This window comes from Bos indicus x Bos taurus, chromosome 13 (assembly GCF_003369695.1).
Source record: "Bos indicus x Bos taurus breed Angus x Brahman F1 hybrid chromosome 13, Bos_hybrid_MaternalHap_v2.0, whole genome shotgun sequence".
Taxonomy (NCBI): domain Eukaryota; kingdom Metazoa; phylum Chordata; class Mammalia; order Artiodactyla; family Bovidae; genus Bos; species Bos indicus x Bos taurus.
Window position 1 is genome coordinate 40535723 of NC_040088.1, and position 19589 is coordinate 40555311.

The following is a 19589-nucleotide window of genomic DNA, read 5'->3' on the forward strand; positions in this document are numbered from 1 at the left end:
TGGGACAGCCTCAGTGCCCATTCCATGCTCTGACCCAGCTAGAAGGGGTCTTACCTCACACAGCTTCCCCTTTCTATGGATGGAGTCACTGCTGCCGGGGCAAGCTACTGGGGCCAAGAGGGGCCCTTCTGCGAGTCAGAAAATGTTCTCAGCTGCCAGGTGCTGCCCTCACAGCGTGGGGTCTGCCCCCTCAGCCTCCTGCTCTCTGCTCAGTTGTCCCGAGCCACGGGCATCCTGCCTGCGGGCGTGTCACCTGATGCTCCCCTCTGCTGCTGCTTCCAGGCACACGGTCCCCACTGTCTGGTGGAAGAATGCCCAGGGGAAGGACCAGATGTGGTACGAGGATGCCCTGTCTTCCAGCCACCCGATCATCCTGTACCTGCATGGGAACGCGGGCACCAGGTGAGCAGGGGCCCGCTGCAGGGAGAGAGGGCGCACCTGGGCACGGGCGACCCAAGAGCTCGGGGAAAGCCAGGGCTCCTCTGGGCTTTGGGAGAAGTGGTTGTAAACCCTTGTTCCCACAGGCCCAGAGCAGGACAGGGCTGCGTGCCAGGTGGGCCGGGCCTGTTTGTTTGGGAACCGCCAGCTGAGTGGAAGTTGGCAGCTATGTCCAGAAAGCCCTGGTCAGAAGCTCGTGCCTGGGGTGAGAATGGAGGTAGCTGTGTCTGCCTGAGCAACCAAGAGCCTCAACCAGGGGGTGTTGCTCTTCCTGGGTTAGGGACCCAGGCTCCTCAGTGGACAGGAAGCACGGCCCCTTGGCGGAGGCTTTGAGACCCTCCAAGGCCACGGTGTGCCCTGGAAGTTGCCCCTGCGCGTCTATCATCTTATCTGCCATCCTGGGGTGAGGACACTTTTTCACCGTCAGGCATGCCCTCTGGAACAGGAGGCACATTTCCTGGGGGCACACGAAGAGACCCCAGCCAAGCAGTCAGGAACGAGTTTGTCCGGGGGGCTGCCCTGCCACGCTGTCAGGCCAGGTACCTCCAGCCCTGAGCCGGCAGTGCCAGCACATCCCACTGGGCCATTGAGGAAGCGTGTCCCCATGTAGCCATCCTTACCCACAGTCATCCCGGGAGCTTTTCAAGGGCAGGTTCAGTGGACGTCTTTCAGACTTGCAGGTTTGGATCCCATTGTTGAAAGAGGGCTCCTTCCAGCCTTCACGGCGGCCTTGTTGAGAGGAGAGGAATCTGCACGAGAGCCATCAGGCTCCGTGGGGCCAGGCTGGGGCCTGTCCGTTCAAAGGCAGAGCTGGCAAGGGGACAGAGCAGGCCACAGGCGGGGTCTGGGCAGATGGGCTGCACAGAGGGTCAGCAGGATGTCCGGGACGTGGCCCCCAGGACACCCTGAGTCCAGAGAGCGGAGTGCTGAGCTGCTGACTCAGCACGCCCTTGGCAGCCCGCTTCCCCGTTGTCTGGGACAAGCTGCGGCGGGTTTCTCTTCTGCTTTACAAAGAGCAAATGACTACAAACAGCTCCTGTAGCCTCTTTCTATAAATGAGGGAAGTTGGGCATTCTTTGTGAGCAGTGCCAGTCACGTGGTAAAGAAGACAAAGTCTGCCTGTAGATTCAGGATGGAAGGCGTCTTGTGACTCTGAAGGTTTGCTGCCCCCTGCCCCCATGTCCCCAAGGACAGCACAGTGTGCAGTTCTTGATGGCCACCCCGTCTAGGCAGGACGGCAGGAGCCGTGTCTCCCTGAGGCCTGGACCCCAAGGATGTCCCAAGACCCCGTTATGCTCTGAACCCCTCTTCCTGCTCAGGGTAGGGTACTGGAGATCTTATAAAAGAACCATGACAAAGTCTTGCAAAGATAACTGAAGACATCTTGCATTATTTCTCTCCAGTCTTGAAACTCAGCCCTTTGATATTTATTTCTGGGTTATTTTGGCTTTCTTCCTCCATCTTTTCTCTCCTCCCCTGAGGACACTTTCTCTCTGGACACACACACCCAAAATGGCCCAAATGCTCATTATGAGGAAGGGAGAGAGCGGAGAAGTCTGTCGAGGGAGAGCCTGCCCACTGATGCGCTTCCCACTCATCAGGCAGCCCTGTCCCCCTCAGGGTGTCTGCAGGGAACAGCCGGACAGCATCTGGGCAGGAAGTGGGAGGCAGAGGCAGACAGGCCTCGCCCGGAGAGGGGTGGGCATGAGGCGGCCGGTGAGGGCCTGGGAGGTTCTCTGCAGCTGTTGGATCACGATGGCGGCTCTGACCCAGCGTCTTCCCACGGGCACATGTGTGTGGAAGGATGGCATGGTAGGAGGCACAGCAGCAGACTGTCCGGAGCATGTGGGGAAGAGCCAGATGACCAGGTGGTGGGGGTGTGAACAGCCACGGAGGAGCACCCTGAAGGTTGGCGGTGGCTCTGTGGCTGAGGAGGTTGAGGCAGGAGGTGCCTGTGGCCTGTCCCCGTGGTGTATGTGCCAGCGAGGATGGGCGTCCCTTCTGTTCACCTGTGGTCCTGGACACTGGGGAGTCGAGGGGCCTTTGTGTTTCCTAGGTTCTGCCACCTTAGTCAAACCAGAGATGAGGTAATAATTAAGAAACATCCCCACGGTGCTCAGATGGTCCCTTGCCTGGCACCACACTGTGGAGACCAGCGGGGAGCCACATAGGTGCCCAGAGGAGGAGGTGACCTGTCCGTCACCCTCCCACATGGATTTGGGGACCAGGCTCTAAGTGCCCGGATGCTGTAGTGTTCATCCTGGGCCTCCTCTCTGAGAAGATGCACTAACAGCTGTTCTTGTTTCCTTTCCCTGACGATCTAGAGGCGGCGACCACCGGGTGGAGCTTTACAAGGTAGGTGAGGTCGGCTCACGGCGTCTGATGGAGAGCAGTGCCCTTAGCTATGGCACACAGCAGAGGCCATGCAGTGGACAGATGGACGGGGCAGTGCCCACCCTCACTGTGTGGACAGAGAGCGTTGCTCGCCTACTGCCTCTGGCTGTTCTTTCCAGGAGTCATGAACAGAACGGAGTTCCCCCTAATAATCTGACTTAATCGTTGTCGGTCTTTTTCATCTTGCCTTTTACGGACATCTCCTCATGGAGTGTTTCCCATTTTGCTGCCTCTGGGGATAGTTTCCAAGATCAGGATGAATGGACTTTGTGGCTCCTATGCCAGAAATTAACAAGTTAACGTAAAGTGATTTGCAATTGTTTGTAAAGTTACTTACTCACATAGGGAATGACGGGAGAACACTGAGGGGCCCGAGAGCTACACTGTCCTCTGGGCTGTGGCTCAGGAGTTCTGCCAGCACTGGGGTTTCTCGTGTCCACCAAGCGCAGGGCACCATTGATGCAGGTTCCCAGCCAATGTGGTGGAAGCAGGTGTCTGGGTGCGGGATCCCAGGGGAGATGCAAACCCTCTCCGCCATGTGGCTGTCATCAGAGGGTGTGTGGGTCTTCGAGCTGACACGTGCTGCTGATGCAGCGTCTGGGGCCACCACACCTGTCGCCCTCCTCTCGGGTGGATCTGTGTTTGGGAACAGGGCCGGAGGAACAAGTCAGACATGTGGGCACTGCTGTCTGTCCAGCACCCTGTGGACAGCTCTGGGCTGTTGGAGGGCTGGTTCCCTGGAGCGACTTGGATCCAGGCGGGGGTGGGGTGGGTGACTGAACAGCTATGGCTCCAGAGGGTGCAGGTCCTGTGGGGGCTGGGAGTCCCTGGCCAAGCTCTCTTCTCGGGGACGGGAGCGCACCTCAGGTTGGTGACACTGGTGTCTGTGGCAGCTTCCTCGTGGCTCTGAGCACACCCAGCCAGGGCTTGGGTGGGACAGTGAATAGTGACTTCATGCAAGCAGTCACCTAATCCTGAGAGACTTTTTTCTTCTAAGTGAGAAAAATTCAATGGAAGCTTAAATCTGAACAGTGCTGGGTTGCATTAAAGGTCACCAGGTGTGGAGTCCACACTGCAGGGTCCTTCCTCCTGGGTCTCTGGGTGGTCAGAACCCCTGGCAACCCCTGGACAGCCATCAGCCTGCAAGCACCTCAGAGGGCACAGGTGCTGCTCAGGCTGGCCTCCGCCTTCCTGAGTGTCCCACAGTGGCAGGATGGGGCAGTGAGGTGATGGCCTTCACTGAGTTCCCTCGAGCGAGGCGGGTGGGTTAGTCAGAGCCGCATTGTTCAGTTTTTGCTTTTCACTTCCAGGTGCTGAGTTCCCTCGGCTACCACGTGGTCACCTTTGACTACAGAGGTGAGGGTTCCTTGCTCACCCCGCCTGTTTGAGGTTGGTGTGGGGTGGCCATGTGTGACTCTGAAATGCTGGTGGCTCTGCCGTGACCTGTGGTCCTTGTGAGATTGTCAGTGTGTGGAGGTAGTGGAGGGTCCAGGTTCTTGGCTGTGAGTCCTTCGTGCATCCTCCCCTAGATAGTAGGCATGGGCGCCTGGAACCCCGGCACACACCCTCTGCCGGCCGCTTTCACATGTCAAAGGTGCTGTCTCCTCTTTGTGGGACTCAGACTTTCCCCACAGCTGGGTATTGGGCCTGTTTCGTGCTCAGCAGAGCTTGTCTTGTTGAAGTTACGGAGACAGGAAAGAGGGACTCCTCTTCTCGTCCCTCTGTGTTTCTCCTTGCCTCCCGCAGTTTGCTGCGTGAGGAAGATGCTTTGTGTCAGCGGGGAGCAGAGTGGCGGCGATGTGTGCCTCAGACAGCCCTCGCCTGGACAGGACGTAGGGCTGAGGCCTCTTGTCCAGCTCACCCTGGCTGGGGGGAGGCGGGGCTTCACACCCACAGAACCAGCAGCTGTTGGCATCGCCTGGGTGTGCACGTTGGGAGAGTCTCCTCTTGATGCTGCCATGGCTGCCACAAATGTAATGTCTCAGAACAGCACGGATGAGCTATCTTGAAGCACTGGCCACAAATGTAATGTCTCAGAACAGCACGGATGAACTGTCTTGAAGCACTGGCCACAAATGTAATGTCTCAGAACAGCACGGATGAACTATCTTGAAGCACTGGTGGTCAAGGTTCCAAGTCTTTAGTCACTGGGATGAGTCAAGGTGTGGACACGATGGAGGCTCCAGGAGAGTCAGGTTCCTAGCCTCTTGCAGCTTCTCCAGGCCACGCTGGTTCCTTGCCTGTGGCCCCTCGCGTCTGCATTACTCTGGCCCTGACTCTGTCCCTTCTGCTCATAAAGACCTGGGATTGCCTGAGGCTCATGCTGACCAGGACACTGTCCTGTCTCGGGGTCCCCTGCTTGGCAGCCTCTTTCCTTCTGCACCCTTCACTGCCCTTGCCGTGTGAGGTTCCAGAGGTACGGGTTTCCAGGTGTGGACGTGCACGTCTTTGAGTGCCATTATTCCACCAGCCTAGGGTGCAGGTTGGTTCTTTTGTGAAAGAGTGTTCTGTTAGGAGGAAGGTGCTGGGTTGAAGAAACTCCGAAAGGAGGCTCATCTTTCCCTCCTGCCCCTGCAGCTGGAACCTCAGGGCAGTCAGGGGGCAGCCCTCTCCCTTATTCACCTTCCTGTGCTTCTAACAGAAATAAGATCCCATCTAACACTTCCTCTTTTCACTTCCTGTCGAGTCTCTTCCTTTCTAAGCTGTACAAGAGACCAAAGTTCTGCCTGTGGCTCCTTGTCCCCGTCTCGTTCTCTCATTTGTCTCCCCGTCTCCGTCTCTCTTGTGTTTCTCCCTGTCTCTGTCCCTGCCCTCGCTGGTGCCCTGAGCCCGCCCTCTGGCCTTGTTCCTGGCCCTGGCTTCTTCCGCTAATCTGGGTCTGGGACGCCCCGGGGAGGTGGCCTGTGGTGCCCCTGCCTCTAGGTTTTGCTTGTGTTGCAGGACTTGCTCTCTATGAGCCTTGTGGTATTTTCAGATCATTTGATGATGACTCACTGCTGAGCTGCTGGAAAGGACAGTCACATTTGACTTTTCCAGAATCTGGAGGGAAGGACCTGTGGGAGGTCAGAGTTTAGTTGGCTTTCCTCTGTAATGCAAACAGGATGCTAGGAGCCCCTTCCTTTGTGGGTCAGCGTTGCCTTGAGCCTGGAATCTGCTCATCCTGAAGCCTCTTCACAGCTGGGCCACAGAGCCGGGGCTGGGCTCAAGGCTGGGGCGGGCTGGACTATCAATAGCTGAGCCTGGCCAAGCCCCAGGTGCCAGTGCCAGGGGTCTGCTGGTCCGACCACCCTGTCTGCTTCTGCTCTTTGAGACTCAGGTGAGGGTGGTGGTTGGGTTCAGAGATTGCGACAGCTGAGGAGTTGGGAGAATACAAGCTGGCCTGGCCAAGACTTGAGGCCCCAGATGGCCTGGGCCTTCTGCTGAGACGGGGGCGGAGCGGGGCTTGCCCCTTGCAGTCCCGTGATGTCCTCTTTGATGCTGCTTTCCCAGGTTGGGGTGACTCAGTAGGAACGCCGTCGGAGCGGGGCATGACGTATGATGCACTCCATGTTTTTGACTGGATCAAAGTGCGAAGTGGAGACAACCCTGTGTATATTTGGGGCCATTCTCTTGGCACCGGGTGAGAGTTCCCAGCATGGCGTTTGTGGGAGCAGGTCTTCACGGGTGACTCTGCAGCCCAGGCTGCCTGAGGGGCCCCCAGCGTCCTAGAGCCTCCATTACTGCCCTGGTGGGGGCCGGGGATGGAGCCCCACAGTGCAGGGCACTTGGGCTCCCCAGGCCTCGCTGAGCGTGGCTGTGCTATGCAGCGCATCCAGGAGCACGGGCCTTTTGCCTCACACGTGGTGTCATTACTTAAAAACTTGGGGAGGCAGCAGTTGGGGTTCCCTTGTTCCATCTGCTGAAAGAGGAAGCGCTCTGATGTTCCATGTGGCCGGTGTAAAGGCGCCCCAGATCTTCAGCACCTCCATTTTCCTGCTGCTTTTCCTTTGGACACATTGCCTGCAGGCTGGGCAGTGTCTGGGACTGGCCCTCCTGGGTGAGAGTGAGCCCTGGCCAGAGGGGAGCAGGCCTTCCCACCCTGGGTGTCTGCCTGGACCTGCCCAGCTTGGTCCTAGCAAGGCAGGAGGCCTAGGCCGGGCAGAGTCCAGGTGCTGCCCCCTTCAGGGGCCCCTCCCATCTGTGTCTGTAGGACCGGGTGTGAGCTGGGGCGTTGCTCTGCAGCCCACAAGGGCCCTTCCAGGTGAGGCGCAGCATGTGCCTTGGGATCGTGGAGGTCCCATCACAGAGTCCCTGTTGGAGGGGCTGGCTGCTGGGCCCCTGTGCAACCCCACCCAAAACCCCACCCGTCACCGCGATAGTCCTAGCTTCCCCAGGAACAGTCTCGTCTGCAACAGTTTTTGTCATGATCCAACTGAACTTTTCCCTCTTTCCAGAGTGGCCACAAACCTGGTGCGGCGCCTCTGTGAGCGAGGTAGGCATTTGCGTGGGGTCCTACGCCACAGGTATGGCCCGGCTCCCATGCAGGAGGGCTCTTCAGGCACCGGCTGTGCTCCAGGCCCTGCCAGTTTCTTGTGAAGTGGGTGGTGGTGGATGAGCGGGGTGGTGAGACAAGAGCTGGGCGTTGAAATGGGGGCCTGAGCAAACCCCCGAGGGCCCAACCCTGTTCCCCAGATTCTCTGGCAACTGGCGGTGCCTTGACAGGGGCTGGGCTCCAAACAGGCAGCCTCGGCAGACATGGTTCTCAGGGTCCCCTTGAGACTACTTCCCTCACATGACCCCAGGGGAGGACCTGAGGGGCAGGGCCAGCCAGGTGGGCACCTGGGGTCCATGGTCCTGTCAAGGGGGTGGTGGCGTGAGGAGTGTCCCACTGGGGCTTATTGCTCACCTCCCAGCTCCCTGTTGGTCTTATTTATCTAGAGACTCCTCCAGATGCCCTCATCTTGGAATCTCCATTCACTAATATCCGTGAAGAAGCCAAGAGCCATCCGTTCTCAGTGGCAAGTACAGAGCTTATTAAAGACAGACTTATGTATATAATGGAAATAATAGCTATAACATATGAAAATGACTATGAGTAATATGCATATAAGTAAATTAAAATGTCATAAAAATTATTTAAGTATTCTAATAAATACAGATGTTATGAAAGTTAATTCTCATTTAATTCTGGGCACTGGCCTGACTGCAGAGCCACTCAGGATATTTATAGCTTCGTGCCAGGTAGAAGGGTATGGTTACAGTCAGGTTGTCTGAGGGCGGCTAGACCCATAGGAGGCCTTGCCTCATGGCACAGGTTGCCCATCTGGCATTGCTGCCCCTGGCGCCCGGTGCGGGCTGGGAGTGGAGCTGGTGGGCACCCCAGGGAACCCTTGGTGGGAACCCCGTGCTGTTGGGTCCTCACTGGCTGGCCTCAAGGCCTGAGACCCTCCGTTTACAGGCTGGGCCCAGAGGGGGCCCCTCTGTGTCCTGTTGCTTCCTCCTCCTCCTCCCACTGCTTCTGTGTGTCCAGTGGTGCTGTGTCGGCCTGCCTGACCTCATGCTGCCTGGTACAGACAGAAGAATCCTTTGTTGGGTGTTCTTTGATATTGCTCTTCTCCCGAATCACATGGTCCTCTGTTTTCTTGGGGGTTGTGGCCTGTTCTGTGTGGGAAGCCTGGTCTCTGAGTCTTGGGTGTGGGAGTCCTGTTTGTGGGCAATCCCCCGCAGCCAGTCTGGGGCCTCTTGAAAAGGGAGTCTGAGGGTGGTGGGAGGGATAGCAGGACTGCTGCCCACCGCCCGCCCCACCCCGCCCACCAGCTCTGGGCCCACCAGTCAGCCTGATTGGAAGCAGGGCTGACCCTGGCCCCTATGGGGGTATATTACTGCCCATCCCTCCCCAGCTCTGGGGCCACCAGTCAGCCTGATTGGAAGCAGGCCTGACCCTGGCCCCACAGGGGTATAGTTCTGCCCATCCCTCCCCAGCTCTGGGGCCACCAGTCAGCCTGATTGGAAGCAGGCCTGACCCTGGCCCCACAGGGGTATAGTTCTGCCCATCCCCCCAGCTCTGGGGCCACCAGTCAGCCTGATTGGAAGCAGAGGTGACCCCGGCCCCTATGGGGGTATATTACTACCCATCCCCCCCCGGCTCTGGGGCCACCTGATTGGAAGCAGGGGTGACCCCCCCATGGGGGTGTAGTGATTGATTCTCTCCTTGTTGTCTACATGTTAACCTCCAGATCTATCGATATTTCCCTGGGTTTGACTGGTTCTTCCTTGATCCCATCACAAGCAGTGGAATTCAGTTTGCAAATGATGAAAAGTGAGTACTGTGGGAGAGAATTTAGAAGAACCCAAAGAACCCTCAGAATAAGCGTCTTGAGTCATGTTAACCAAGGAGGGTGGGATTCTGGACATGTAAGGGTCTTTTCTAAGCAACATATCTCTATAAAGGTAGAGGAAGGGAAGAAGGAAGGTGGAAAGACTGTAGAGTTAAAGAAATAGGGAAACACCATATCTTTTGGTCCATAGAACTGTTTTACTTGAAAATTATTTGTCAAAACCAGAACTCTTGAACAGGTGTTAAAGCAGCAATAGTAACTGTTGTTCAAAAAATGACTTTGCCTTAGCCATTTGATTTGTGTTTGGTTATGGAAAGATGTTCTGAAGGTTAATACTAAAAATATTTATATTAGGTGAACCAGAAGTTACATATTCTATTTAAGGACTCTTTCTTTGAACAACGTTCAAGTTCAATTAACATTATCTTTGTGATATCTTTATTTCATGGACTTTAATTTATTCTAAAAAATTTTTTTATCTGAATATTCAGTTAGCATTTAAAAATCTACATTTTTAAAAGAAGAATTACCTGAATAAACTGGATTTTCTCTAAAAATGACGATAGTGAGAAAGTCACCCTGTGGCTGCCCCCCAGCTGAGCCAGTGTGAGTGTTGGGGGACTGGCCGTCCCTCACCCCCTGGAAGTCAGGAGCCCCTGCATGGTGGGAAGGTCTGTTCCCAAATACTTGCCAAGGTGCCAGCATGTGAGCTAGGCCTCGAGAGTTGGAGAAGTGAAGGACCAGCTTGGTGGGTGGAAGTTATGAAAAGATGTCGAATGTCAAACTGTCCTGTACACCAGCAAGCACTTCACCCTGGGAGTAGAATGTGGTGAGTGGGTGATCTGTGTGCCACTAGCAGCAGTGCAGCCTGCCAGATGGCTGGGCGCACACCCAGGCCTAGTCCTGCCAGGTGCCAGGCTTGCCCTGGGGCTGCCTACGCGAAGCCTCAGTTCAGCATGAGGTCGCCAGAAGCCGGCGTGTGCTGCGTCCACCAGCTCCCCGTGCGGCCTCAGTGAGGGGCAGCTAGGAGCGTCCAGGGCCCATCAGTCCTGCAGCCTGTCCTTCCGTTGGCGGTTTGCTGAGGGGTTTGGATTCAGTGACCATCTTGAGAATGTTCATTTATTTGAAACATTCAGGAATTAAATGTCATATACACAGAAGAGAAATTAGAGGGTGGCTCTTTTGCCAGCTGATGTCCAGTAATGTTCATTTGCAGTAAGTTTCCTGGCCCACCTATTACTCAGTTTGTAAATATCGTTTTGTAACTTTTTAAGAATAGTGTACTGGCAAAGTTTTTTTGTTTTGTTTTTAAATTTCCAGGTAATATTCAGGGACCCGATTTGGTGAATGAAGTGAGCTCTAGATTTGATTGAAACTTGTCACCTAAAACAGATACTGATGGAAACATCTAAGAAATCAGCTGCTGGCTTTGTATTAAAAGCGCCTGGCAGTTTGAGGCGCTCCACGCTGCAGTGCAGGGCTCCCTCACTGGCCCCTGCTGCTGGCAGCCCGGGAGCCCGGGAGGCCCAGCCTGTCCTGGCCATCCAGTGCCTTTCTCCCTCCGCCTCCTGCAGTGTGAAGCACATCTCCTGCTCCCTGCTCATCCTGCACGCCGAGGACGACCCGGTCGTGCCCTTCCAGCTCGGCAGAAAGGTGGGCGTCGGGCAGACTCGTGTTCAGGCCAGGCAGGTGTGGAAGAGGGTCCCGCTGCGGGCCGGGCCCCTTGTGAGGGAGAAGGCAGTGGAGGTTGGCGGTTCACAGCTCTCACGCGTTCTCTTGCCTCTGGGCTGACGTCTGAGCACATCCTCTCACTGTGGGGCCTCTGCATCTGCTTTTGCCGCATCTGCCTTTGCTCTCAGATCTGTAGGTGGGAGTAGGGTGGGAGGGAGCACCCTCTGACTGTGGCGGTGGTGAGGGGCAGGGGCAGGCTAAAGGGCAGGGGGCCCAGGCCACCTCCGAACACGTCTGGGCCTAGGACCTGGCCATCCTGGGCTGGAAGGAGGGGGCTGCGGTGCCACAGACCCCAAGCCAGCTTGTAGATGGACCTTGACCTAGGCATACGGCCCACCCAGCCCTGGGACAGAGCCAACAGGCTGCCCTGGGCACTCAGGCCATGTGGCATCCCAGGGCAGGTGGCCTGAGGGTGCTGAGGGCCCCTGAGGAAGGCTGGTCTCGAGACAGGGTGAGGACAGAGAGGGTCTCGAGGGGTGGCCCGAGGGTCCTGTGGCTGAGGCAGGTCACCCCAGGGCCCGGGCACCAAGCCTCCTCTCCCTCCCCCAGCTCTACAACATCGCCGCACCGTCACGCAGCTTCCGGGACTTTAAGGTTCAGTTCATCCCCTTCCACTCAGACCTTGGCTACAGGCACAAGTACATCTACAAGAGCCCCGAGCTCCCGCGGATCCTGAGGTGAGGCACTACCGTCACCCACCATGCAGGATGGCATGCGGGAGCTGGGCGAGCCCCTGCGGCCGCAGCTGGGATAGCCGTGTCAGGCTGGTCAGGGGGGTCCGGTGTCAGCACATGTGGCCTGCCGGGCTGTGGCCCCGTGTGTGGTCGAGCAGTGAGGACGCCACGGCTACTGTCCTCAGGCCCCCGTCCCCTCCCACAGGCCCGTCAGGTCTCTGCCCCTGCACGGGGTGTATATGGTAGGGGTGATGCAGGTCTGGGCCAGCTCCCCCAAAGCCTGTTGGTCCCCAGCTGCCTCAGGGAGGGAGGCCGTGCCCCTGGCTGCACTGCGCTGGCCAGACTCCTGGGCCGGCACGTGGGCTGCAGCCCGGCCACCTGTTACAAGCCTGGGAACGAGGGTGCCCGGGTGGCAGAGGGAAGGGTTTGGATGGACCAGACACTCCCTGCCTCCCACTCGGAGGTGCAGGCCTCCGCCACGTCCCAACTGCAGGGCCTCTGCTGAGCCCCGGCTGCTGGAATCAGCCCTCGGAGAAATGTGTGCTGGGGAACTCCACTTGGTATGTGAGGCCCTCAAAGTCCCAGAGGCAGAGCTCTGTGTTTTTGACGTTTCTTGGCGCATGGAATGTGTGTTGCTGAGGGGATGGTAGGAGCATGGCATTGCTCTGGGACCGTGGTTTTCCTTGTAAAAGGCACACATCACAAAACATGTGATCTGAGAACCCTCCAGTGCCAGGGTGCAGTGGCCTGCCCTCACTCCGTGTCGGGACTTGGCGCTGCCCTTGGCGCCCTGCCCATTTGCCTCGCAGGGTGTTCGAGGCAGAGTGTGGTCCTCGGGGCTCCATTACAGCCTCCCGGGTGGGCTGTGGGAGGACCGTGGGAGGTGGGGTCTCCGATCTGGCCTGGAGGGGTTTGGCTGACAGGTGTCCTCCTCTGCTCCAGGGAGTTCCTGGGGAAGTCGGAACCGGGACGCCAGCACTGAGTTGCTCGCCACCCGGGAGCATGAAGGCCTCTGCCCTCGTCCCCCTTTCCTCCTGCCAGCCCGGCCCCCCGGAGATGCGCCCGGAGAGGGAACACAGATTCCAGGGGAGGCCCTGGCAGACCTGAGGCACCGCCCTGGGTGGCGGGGAGCAGGGGGTCTCTGTGGACCACGCGGAGGCGGCATGTGGCCCTCTCCACCTCGTGCTGCCCCTCAACCCGAGGGCTTGTTGGGAAGACAGTGACAGAACTTTCTGGCCATCGGCTAGTCAATCCCATACCTCCTGAGCCAGGCACGGGGAGCCTGGGACAGGAGGTGAGGGGTCTTGGGACCACGCTGAGCTTTCTGGCACCACCCTTGAGAATGTGGGCGAACATGGGTTCTTTCTGTTCCCCCCAGATGGACGCTCATGGCTCCACCAGCCCCTCCTGCCCTGCCCGCCCTGCTTGCCTTCCTCGGTGTCCCTGCCTCCCTGGGCTGCCCCGCTGCTCCCCACCGGGGAGGGGCCAGCGATCTGCCTTCCTCTGATGTCCACCCACTTGTCTGCCTAACCAGACCTTAGACTGAGCATTTATTTAAGAATAAAATCGTGGTGGTGGTCTGTCTGTTTTCTCAGTGCTGCCTCCAGTGGTGTCCAGGCTGTGCCTACAGCCCCAGGCCACTCTCAGAACCCGACCGTATGTGAGGAGGAGGTGGCTCTATAAGGCCAAGGATTGTGGGCTTTCTTCCTGCTCCTACAGACACCGAGGTCCCGCGGGGAGGGGTGTTGTGTCGGAGGAGGCGTGTTCATGGGGAGGTTGTCTACTCTGGTGGGGCAGATGGCATTTTCCTAAAACCAGGTCTTTGTGGGTGAGCCTTTCAACCTTACGGTTAACAAGCTCATTGAATGTTGCTGTGTTGATAGATGGGTGGTGGGGTTTCACTCAGAGACCTGGGACGAGCCCCTGGTCACTCGTGGAAGGACTCAGGCTGCTGGAGTCCAGGGACTCCCATTCTGCCCTGGGAGTGTCAGCTCGTTCACTCACTGGTCGTGGCATTCGGCCAAGCCCACCTCCCACACACAACGCCAGTGCCCACTCACCGCCCCCCTCTCACACCCCCAGAGAGAGATGGTGTGTGGCTTTCTAAGGGGGCTGCATGCCGTACAGTACAGGGCTGGTCTCAGGCGGAGGACTTGGTTTACCCAACTCTCTCCTTGGGCTTCCCTGGTAGCTCAGTTGGTAAACAATCTGTCTGAAATGCAGGAGACCCTGGTTCAATTCCTGAGTTGGGAAGATCCACTGGAGAAGGGATAGGCTACCCACTCCAGTATTCTTGGGCTTCCCTTGTGGCTTAGCTGGTAGAGAATCCGCCTGCAATGCGGGAGACCTGGGTTCGATCCTGGTTGGGAAGATCCCCTGGAGGAGGGAAAGGCTACCCACTCCAGTATTCTGGCCTGAAGAATTCCATGGACTGTATAGTCCATGGGGTTGCAAAGAGTCAGACACGACTGAGTAACTTTCACCCTCTCCTAAAGGCAGGACTTCCTCCTCTAGATCCTTAGGCTCTGACACTTTGGAGTCAGTGCAGAAATTCCCCGGGGTGGGGAGGAGCTTATTTGCCTTCTCTTACTCACTGCCCTTGGCCTGTGAGCAGCTGTGAACTGGCTGGAGGCCCAGAAACAGGAGATTACACCCTCTTCGAAACACCTTAGAGCTGCCCATTGCAATTCTCAGCCACCTGGGCCTCAGCTTCACATCCCCTTGGCTTTCTGGGACGCCCATCCTGACCTGACAACTGCCTTCATGTAACTAAAGCACAAAGCCTGTGTGGCCAGCCCCCTGGGGCCTCTTGGGCTTTGTCACTGGGGCTCCTGGCAGCCCCGCAGCCCAGAGCCACGTCCCCTGCTCGTCCTGACCAGCGAGGCCATTTGAGACCATCTACACTTCACCTGCCCTGCCTGGGCTCAAGTCTTCAGACCTGTTTTTCTTTATCTTTTGTCTGTGTAAGTTGCCTCAGATTTTATGGTGGGGGGTAGGTGGGGAGGATAAAGTAGGATATAAAGTAAAAATACAAGCTGTTAGTATTTTTTACAGGTGTCTGACAGCCTGAAGATAAAGCATAACAAGGTTGCTGAGCAAGTAGCTCCTGCCCTTGACACCTTTCAGGTAATTAGGTCTACATGTCTCTGCTTAGGGGTGTCTCCGCTTATTACCTCAGTCCAAGAAGCTCAGCTGAAACTGTGGAGTGGGACTGACCTTTTGTTGAGTCACAGAGTCAGTCTGGTCAGGAACAGCTCGAGATGCCCACCGTTGATCTGTGGTCACAGCCTATGGAAGCGAGTGTCCTGGGAGGTGCCCCAGACCTGAGACCAGGTGCCCCTCCCCCAACACTTGGGTTCTCTGGGTAACACTGAGCCCTGAGTTCACATCTCGCTGGGTTTTTGATTTAACTTGCAGCCATACAGTTTGGGGAGGGGAATGATTTGGTGCCCAGGAGTTCCACTTCCCAGGACCAGGAGTGGGTGGCAAAAGACAGGTACACAAGAAGAGTACAATTCACACCCAAAACGCCAACACCCAGCTGGTGTTTTCCCAGTGCTGGGTTTGATGACTCAGGCTCCCAGGGCTCTGAGTCCCACAGCAGCTGGGTGAGAGAACGTCCTGTCCCCAGTCCCAGAGTGGTGGGCCATAGTGTATCCCGGCTGGGACATGCAGCGCCCTGGGTACAGAGACACACAGAGGCCAGAGCATCTGAGCACAAGCAGATTTAATCGCTTTCTTACACGAGGCAGTGACAGCGAAGGGCACGGTGACGGTCACGCTTGGCCTAAAAGGCGGGCAGCAACGGGTGCTTGGGGCGTGACCGCAGACCCCCCAGCTCTGGTGGGGTGAGAGCAGAGCCCCGAGCCACCCAGGTCCGGCATGTGAGGCTGTAGAGCCTCCGGAAGCTTCCACCCCGAGCTCCCACCTGCTCCCTGGCTTCGTCCTTCCCACCACTCAGCCACCATCCCTGGTGCCAGCCTGCCGTCTGGGTAGAATGGAGGGTGGGCTCCCCTCTGGGCCCACCAGTCCTTTTCCAGACCAGGTTTTCCTGCTGCCTCTTGCCTGACAGGCACAGGGAGGGTGCAGGCCTCGCAGAGGGCTGGGCATGCAGCCTCACCCAGCTAGGTGGGGACCCCAAGTGAAACCCCAGCATTGCCTCCCCTGGCATAAACTTCAGAAGTACTACTTTCCGTTGCTAAAACAAGGAAAGACCTCAGCTAGTTTCATTTTCTTGTGAAAAATCTTCAAAAAAGCAAAATCAAACCAATTCTGCACCAGCCAGCCTGTCCTAACCGAAGCCCTTGGTGCTGGACACAGGCGTCCTCCCCAGTATCACCCTCGGTTCCCCTGGGGCCCTGCTATCTTCTCAATCTGGAAACCCCAGGTCGGGTGCCCACATGGCAGTTATGAGGACTCGGCTCGGCACACTGGACCCTGCCAGCATGGCCAGGAGGCAGAGCTGGGCTGGGAGAGACTGGATGGCCAGCCTGCATGCTGCAGAAACACACTTGCCCAAGCTTTGTCACGGCTACCTGATTGGACCCCAGAATGCAGAGGGTCAAAACTGAATACGAGCTCACACAGGTTTGTACGAGGCCGTGGGGAAGCTGAGTGGGCATCTTGGGGGGCGGGGGGGTGTGGGGGGGCGAGCCCTGTCAGTGCTTGGGACCTGCTCTCCGGCAGGCAATGAGGGGGCATCTCCACACCCCAGCCCCTCAAAGCCACCACCACGATTCCCCCAGCCCTCCTGGAAGCGGCACTGAAAGAAGCAGGGAACTAGGAAAATGCTTGGAAACAACGGGCAGAGTCAGCAAGGGGATGAAAGCTGGTCCCGAGACCGGGGCCTAGTCCCTGGGGAGGCTGGGCGGTGGGGTCTGCAGGGCAGGGGGCTCCGCACCCCAGATGTCGTGGGCGTACTCCGTGATGGTCCGGTCACTGGAGAACTTGCCCGAGCAGGCGATGTTCCTGATGACCTTCTTGGTCCACTCCTTGGGGTTCTGCAGAGGGAGGCAGACGCTTAGTGACCTTGGTCTGTTCCCAGATGTGCTTAGCCCTGGGCAGCCTGACAGAAGGCAGGCCCTCAAAGCTCAGAGCTCACTGGGAAGGGGGCCAACCCACCAGGAAGCTTCCAGGTGAGCAGACAGGGTCTGGAGCCCGAGGGGTCCTGCCAGGGCACAGTGCACACGATGCACAGACACCCTGCCAGGAGGGGATTCACCCCCAGACTGCATCCAGCGCCAGGAGGGTGCTCCTGGAAGGGAAGCCAGGGTACTTCCTTGAGCCCGGGGTCACCTGGCCTCCCAGGCTCCCTCCTGTCCTGTCTCAGGAGGAGACTTCAGGAGCTGTTTCCTGAGTTGAGGGTGATGGTTAGATACAAGCCCCTCGGGCCGTGTCCAAGAACCTGCTTTAACAGATCTGGGCAGTGACTACCCAGCCACACCCCCATCGCCAGTGTCCCCTCCTGCGGCCATCCCTGGCCAGGTGCACGGACTATGACACCCCATCACCTCCCCGAGCTCAGGAGCTGAGTCTTCCCGGGAGGCCCCCCTGGCTGTGCCCGCTTTCTGCAGGTCACACAGAGGTGGGACCTGGGGCCAGGAGTGGAGAGCCAGCTCCAGCATGCCCGCTCTAGAGCTGCAGGCCCTCACTCTGCTCACTGGCAACGTGTCCACTGCCCTAGAAACCATTCACCTCCCTTTAAGCACAAAGGTCTTCACTGCCCACAAGCCCCGTCTCCTGCCTTGGGCCTCATGCCCTGCGTCATCCCTGCCTTCCTCACTGCACGTAGGCGATCAGACCGTGGGCCAGGGCGTGGCAGCACCTCTGGGAGGCATCACCTCTGCCCCGTCCACCGGCTCTGTGGCAGCGCCCAGGCTGCAGGGGCATGCGTGCTGGTGTGGACAGCAGCCTGGGCCCAAGGGTCCTAGGTAGCCCAGGCAGATGCCCAGCTGAGGCAGTCCCTGAGCAAGAGAGGAAGAAGCCCAACCTGCTCTGGGCCACTAGGTCAGCTGCAAGCTCCCGAGAGTGGCCCGAGACAGCAGGACATGGTCCCACCCTGCAACTTCCCTGCCAGGGCCCAAGAACCTCACCCGGTACAGCTGGTCCACCCGGGCCTGGCACGCCACGTACGCTTCATAATCCGCAAACACCTTGAACCTGAAATGGGAGACAGGAAGCTGGGCTGGGCGGGTGGTGAAGGGGAGGTCAGGAAAAGGGCCCCCAGGTTTGGCTGGCTGCGTCTTTGTGCTCCACAGGAAGGGGTGGCCACAGTGGCTGCGCTCTGAGCAACACTGCTGTCCTGCAGACACTACTCTAGAAAAACCTTATTATAGCCCCATGCTGTTGAAAGAAACTGTGCCCGTGGATTCCAGGAACACAGATTAAGGTCCCCCTCCACCTCCAGGGGGGCCCAGGGGACGCAGGCTCCACCACCACCTGTTCTCAGGTCTCACGAGTTGACAACTGGTGATGCAGGATTTATGACACATAAACGTGTTTTGTTTACAACTGAATCGGGATCACAATTCATAGAACCCTGTAAAGTCCCTCCTGGATCCCAGAATCAGCAGGACTGAGCGCCCAGCTCCAGGCATGCGCGGAGTTATGATCGGGTCTGACAGAAGCCAGCAGATGATATTCATTGGAATATGACAAGACTAACCCACGGGAACTGAAACTGGAATGAATAAAGGTCGATTCTCGGCCTTCAGCAGACCCGCATTTTACCAGGGTGGAGCAGAGGCCTCTGGTCAAGGTAGATGGAACTGTCGACCTGTGACAAGTGAGCAAGGCTGTGCCCAGAGAAGCATCACCCCGTGTCAGTGCTTGTCATAAAACACCAACCACGTAGAGACTTATAGCCTCACAAGTTCATTCTACCTGAACCACTCCTGGACTCCCAGCAGTAGTTAACACCCAGGCTCCCTGTACCCCAGGCACGTCACCTCCATCCACCCACAGAGGTGACATCACCTCCATCCACCCACAGAGGTGACATCACCTCCTGCTTGTCGTGCAATCCCATCACCAGGCTCCAAGGCTTGCCAAGCACGGTCAGAGGTCCCACAAGCCTGAGTGCCTGGATGTGGCCGAGCCTCTGGCCATGGGCTGAGGTGGAGGTGAGCCTCACCGAAGCCCAGGCTTTGCCCCAAATGATGTGTGCTCTTGGGCACCCTCTGTCTGACCCAGTGGTGGGGAGGGACGTGGGTCCTATCCCACCTGTCATGGTTCAGCAGCATGTTGACAACGTCCTTAAAGCAGTCGGGCTCTCGGGGGGAGAAGAAGCCGCCGTTGATCTGGTCCACAGCCTGCCGCAGCTCGGGCAAGCGGTCGTAGTACTCATGGGCGTTGTACCTGCAGGAGACAGCGGACTCGTGAGCAGGTGGGGCCGGGGCCAGCCAGGTCGGGCTGGCCGCCGAGGGCACATCACCCCCAACTCCTCCTGGTACAGACACGTGGTGGCTGAGATGGTCCTCCAGGAGGAGCTGCTCAAAGGTTCCCACAGAGCCCCCACCCCCAGTCTGTGCCAGGACTTGGCAGAAGAAAATAACACGTTAAGTGGGACTTGAGAACCATCAGGGAATCTTGGGAGAGGGAGGCGTGCAGCAGACACGGGACAGGGCCCAAAGCGGGCTGACAAGGTTCCCACCATTTGGGTTCAGCCCCTGGTGCCTGTGGCCTCCCTGGGTCCCCTGAGGGATTTCAGGCAACAAGGCCAAGCTGGGACCCCCTCAAGGTATCCATGGGTGTGGGACACTTAGAGGAGATGGAGGCCTCGAGAGGGACCCACCCTTTCCGGTCTAGGGCCTCCACATCCTCCACCCGCAGACCAAAGATGAAGAGGTTCTCGGCCCCGGCCTCCTCGGCCATCTCCACATTGGCCCCGTCCATGGTGCCGATGGTGAGGGCCCCGTTGAGCATGAACTTCATGTTGCCCGTGCCCGAGGCCTCGGTGCCCGCGGTGGAGATCTGCTGCGACAGGTCGGCGGCGGGAATGACTGCGGGGAGCAGGGCACGGGCAAGACCCGTCAGT

General features: G+C 57.9%; 2 protein-coding genes across 2 annotated transcripts in view; one reads left to right on the plus strand and one right to left on the minus strand.

Annotated features, from left to right (window-relative positions):
• Nucleotides 1-13142, plus strand: part of ABHD12 (abhydrolase domain containing 12) — a 53710-nt gene extending 40568 nt beyond the window's left edge. The window contains exons 4-13 of the mRNA XM_027559542.1: nt 283-402; nt 2763-2793; nt 4143-4188; nt 6322-6451; nt 7266-7303; nt 7750-7829; nt 9048-9130; nt 10724-10802; nt 11430-11557; nt 12497-13142. Coding sequence (XP_027415343.1) covers nt 283-402; nt 2763-2793; nt 4143-4188; nt 6322-6451; nt 7266-7303; nt 7750-7829; nt 9048-9130; nt 10724-10802; nt 11430-11557; nt 12497-12536 — 775 coding nt within the window. The 3' untranslated portion in view covers nt 12537-13142. The remainder of the gene's footprint in view (nt 1-282; nt 403-2762; nt 2794-4142; nt 4189-6321; nt 6452-7265; nt 7304-7749; nt 7830-9047; nt 9131-10723; nt 10803-11429; nt 11558-12496) is intronic.
• Nucleotides 13143-15264: 2122 nt separating this feature from the next.
• PYGB (glycogen phosphorylase B) overlaps nt 15265-19589 on the minus strand; it is a 36219-nt gene continuing 31894 nt past the window's right edge. The window contains exons 17-20 of the mRNA XM_027559544.1: nt 19347-19554; nt 18776-18910; nt 17647-17713; nt 15265-16554 (exon numbers count right to left, since the gene is read on the minus strand). Of these exons, the coding sequence (XP_027415345.1) occupies nt 16402-16554; nt 17647-17713; nt 18776-18910; nt 19347-19554 (563 nt within the window). The 3' untranslated portion in view covers nt 15265-16401. The remainder of the gene's footprint in view (nt 16555-17646; nt 17714-18775; nt 18911-19346; nt 19555-19589) is intronic.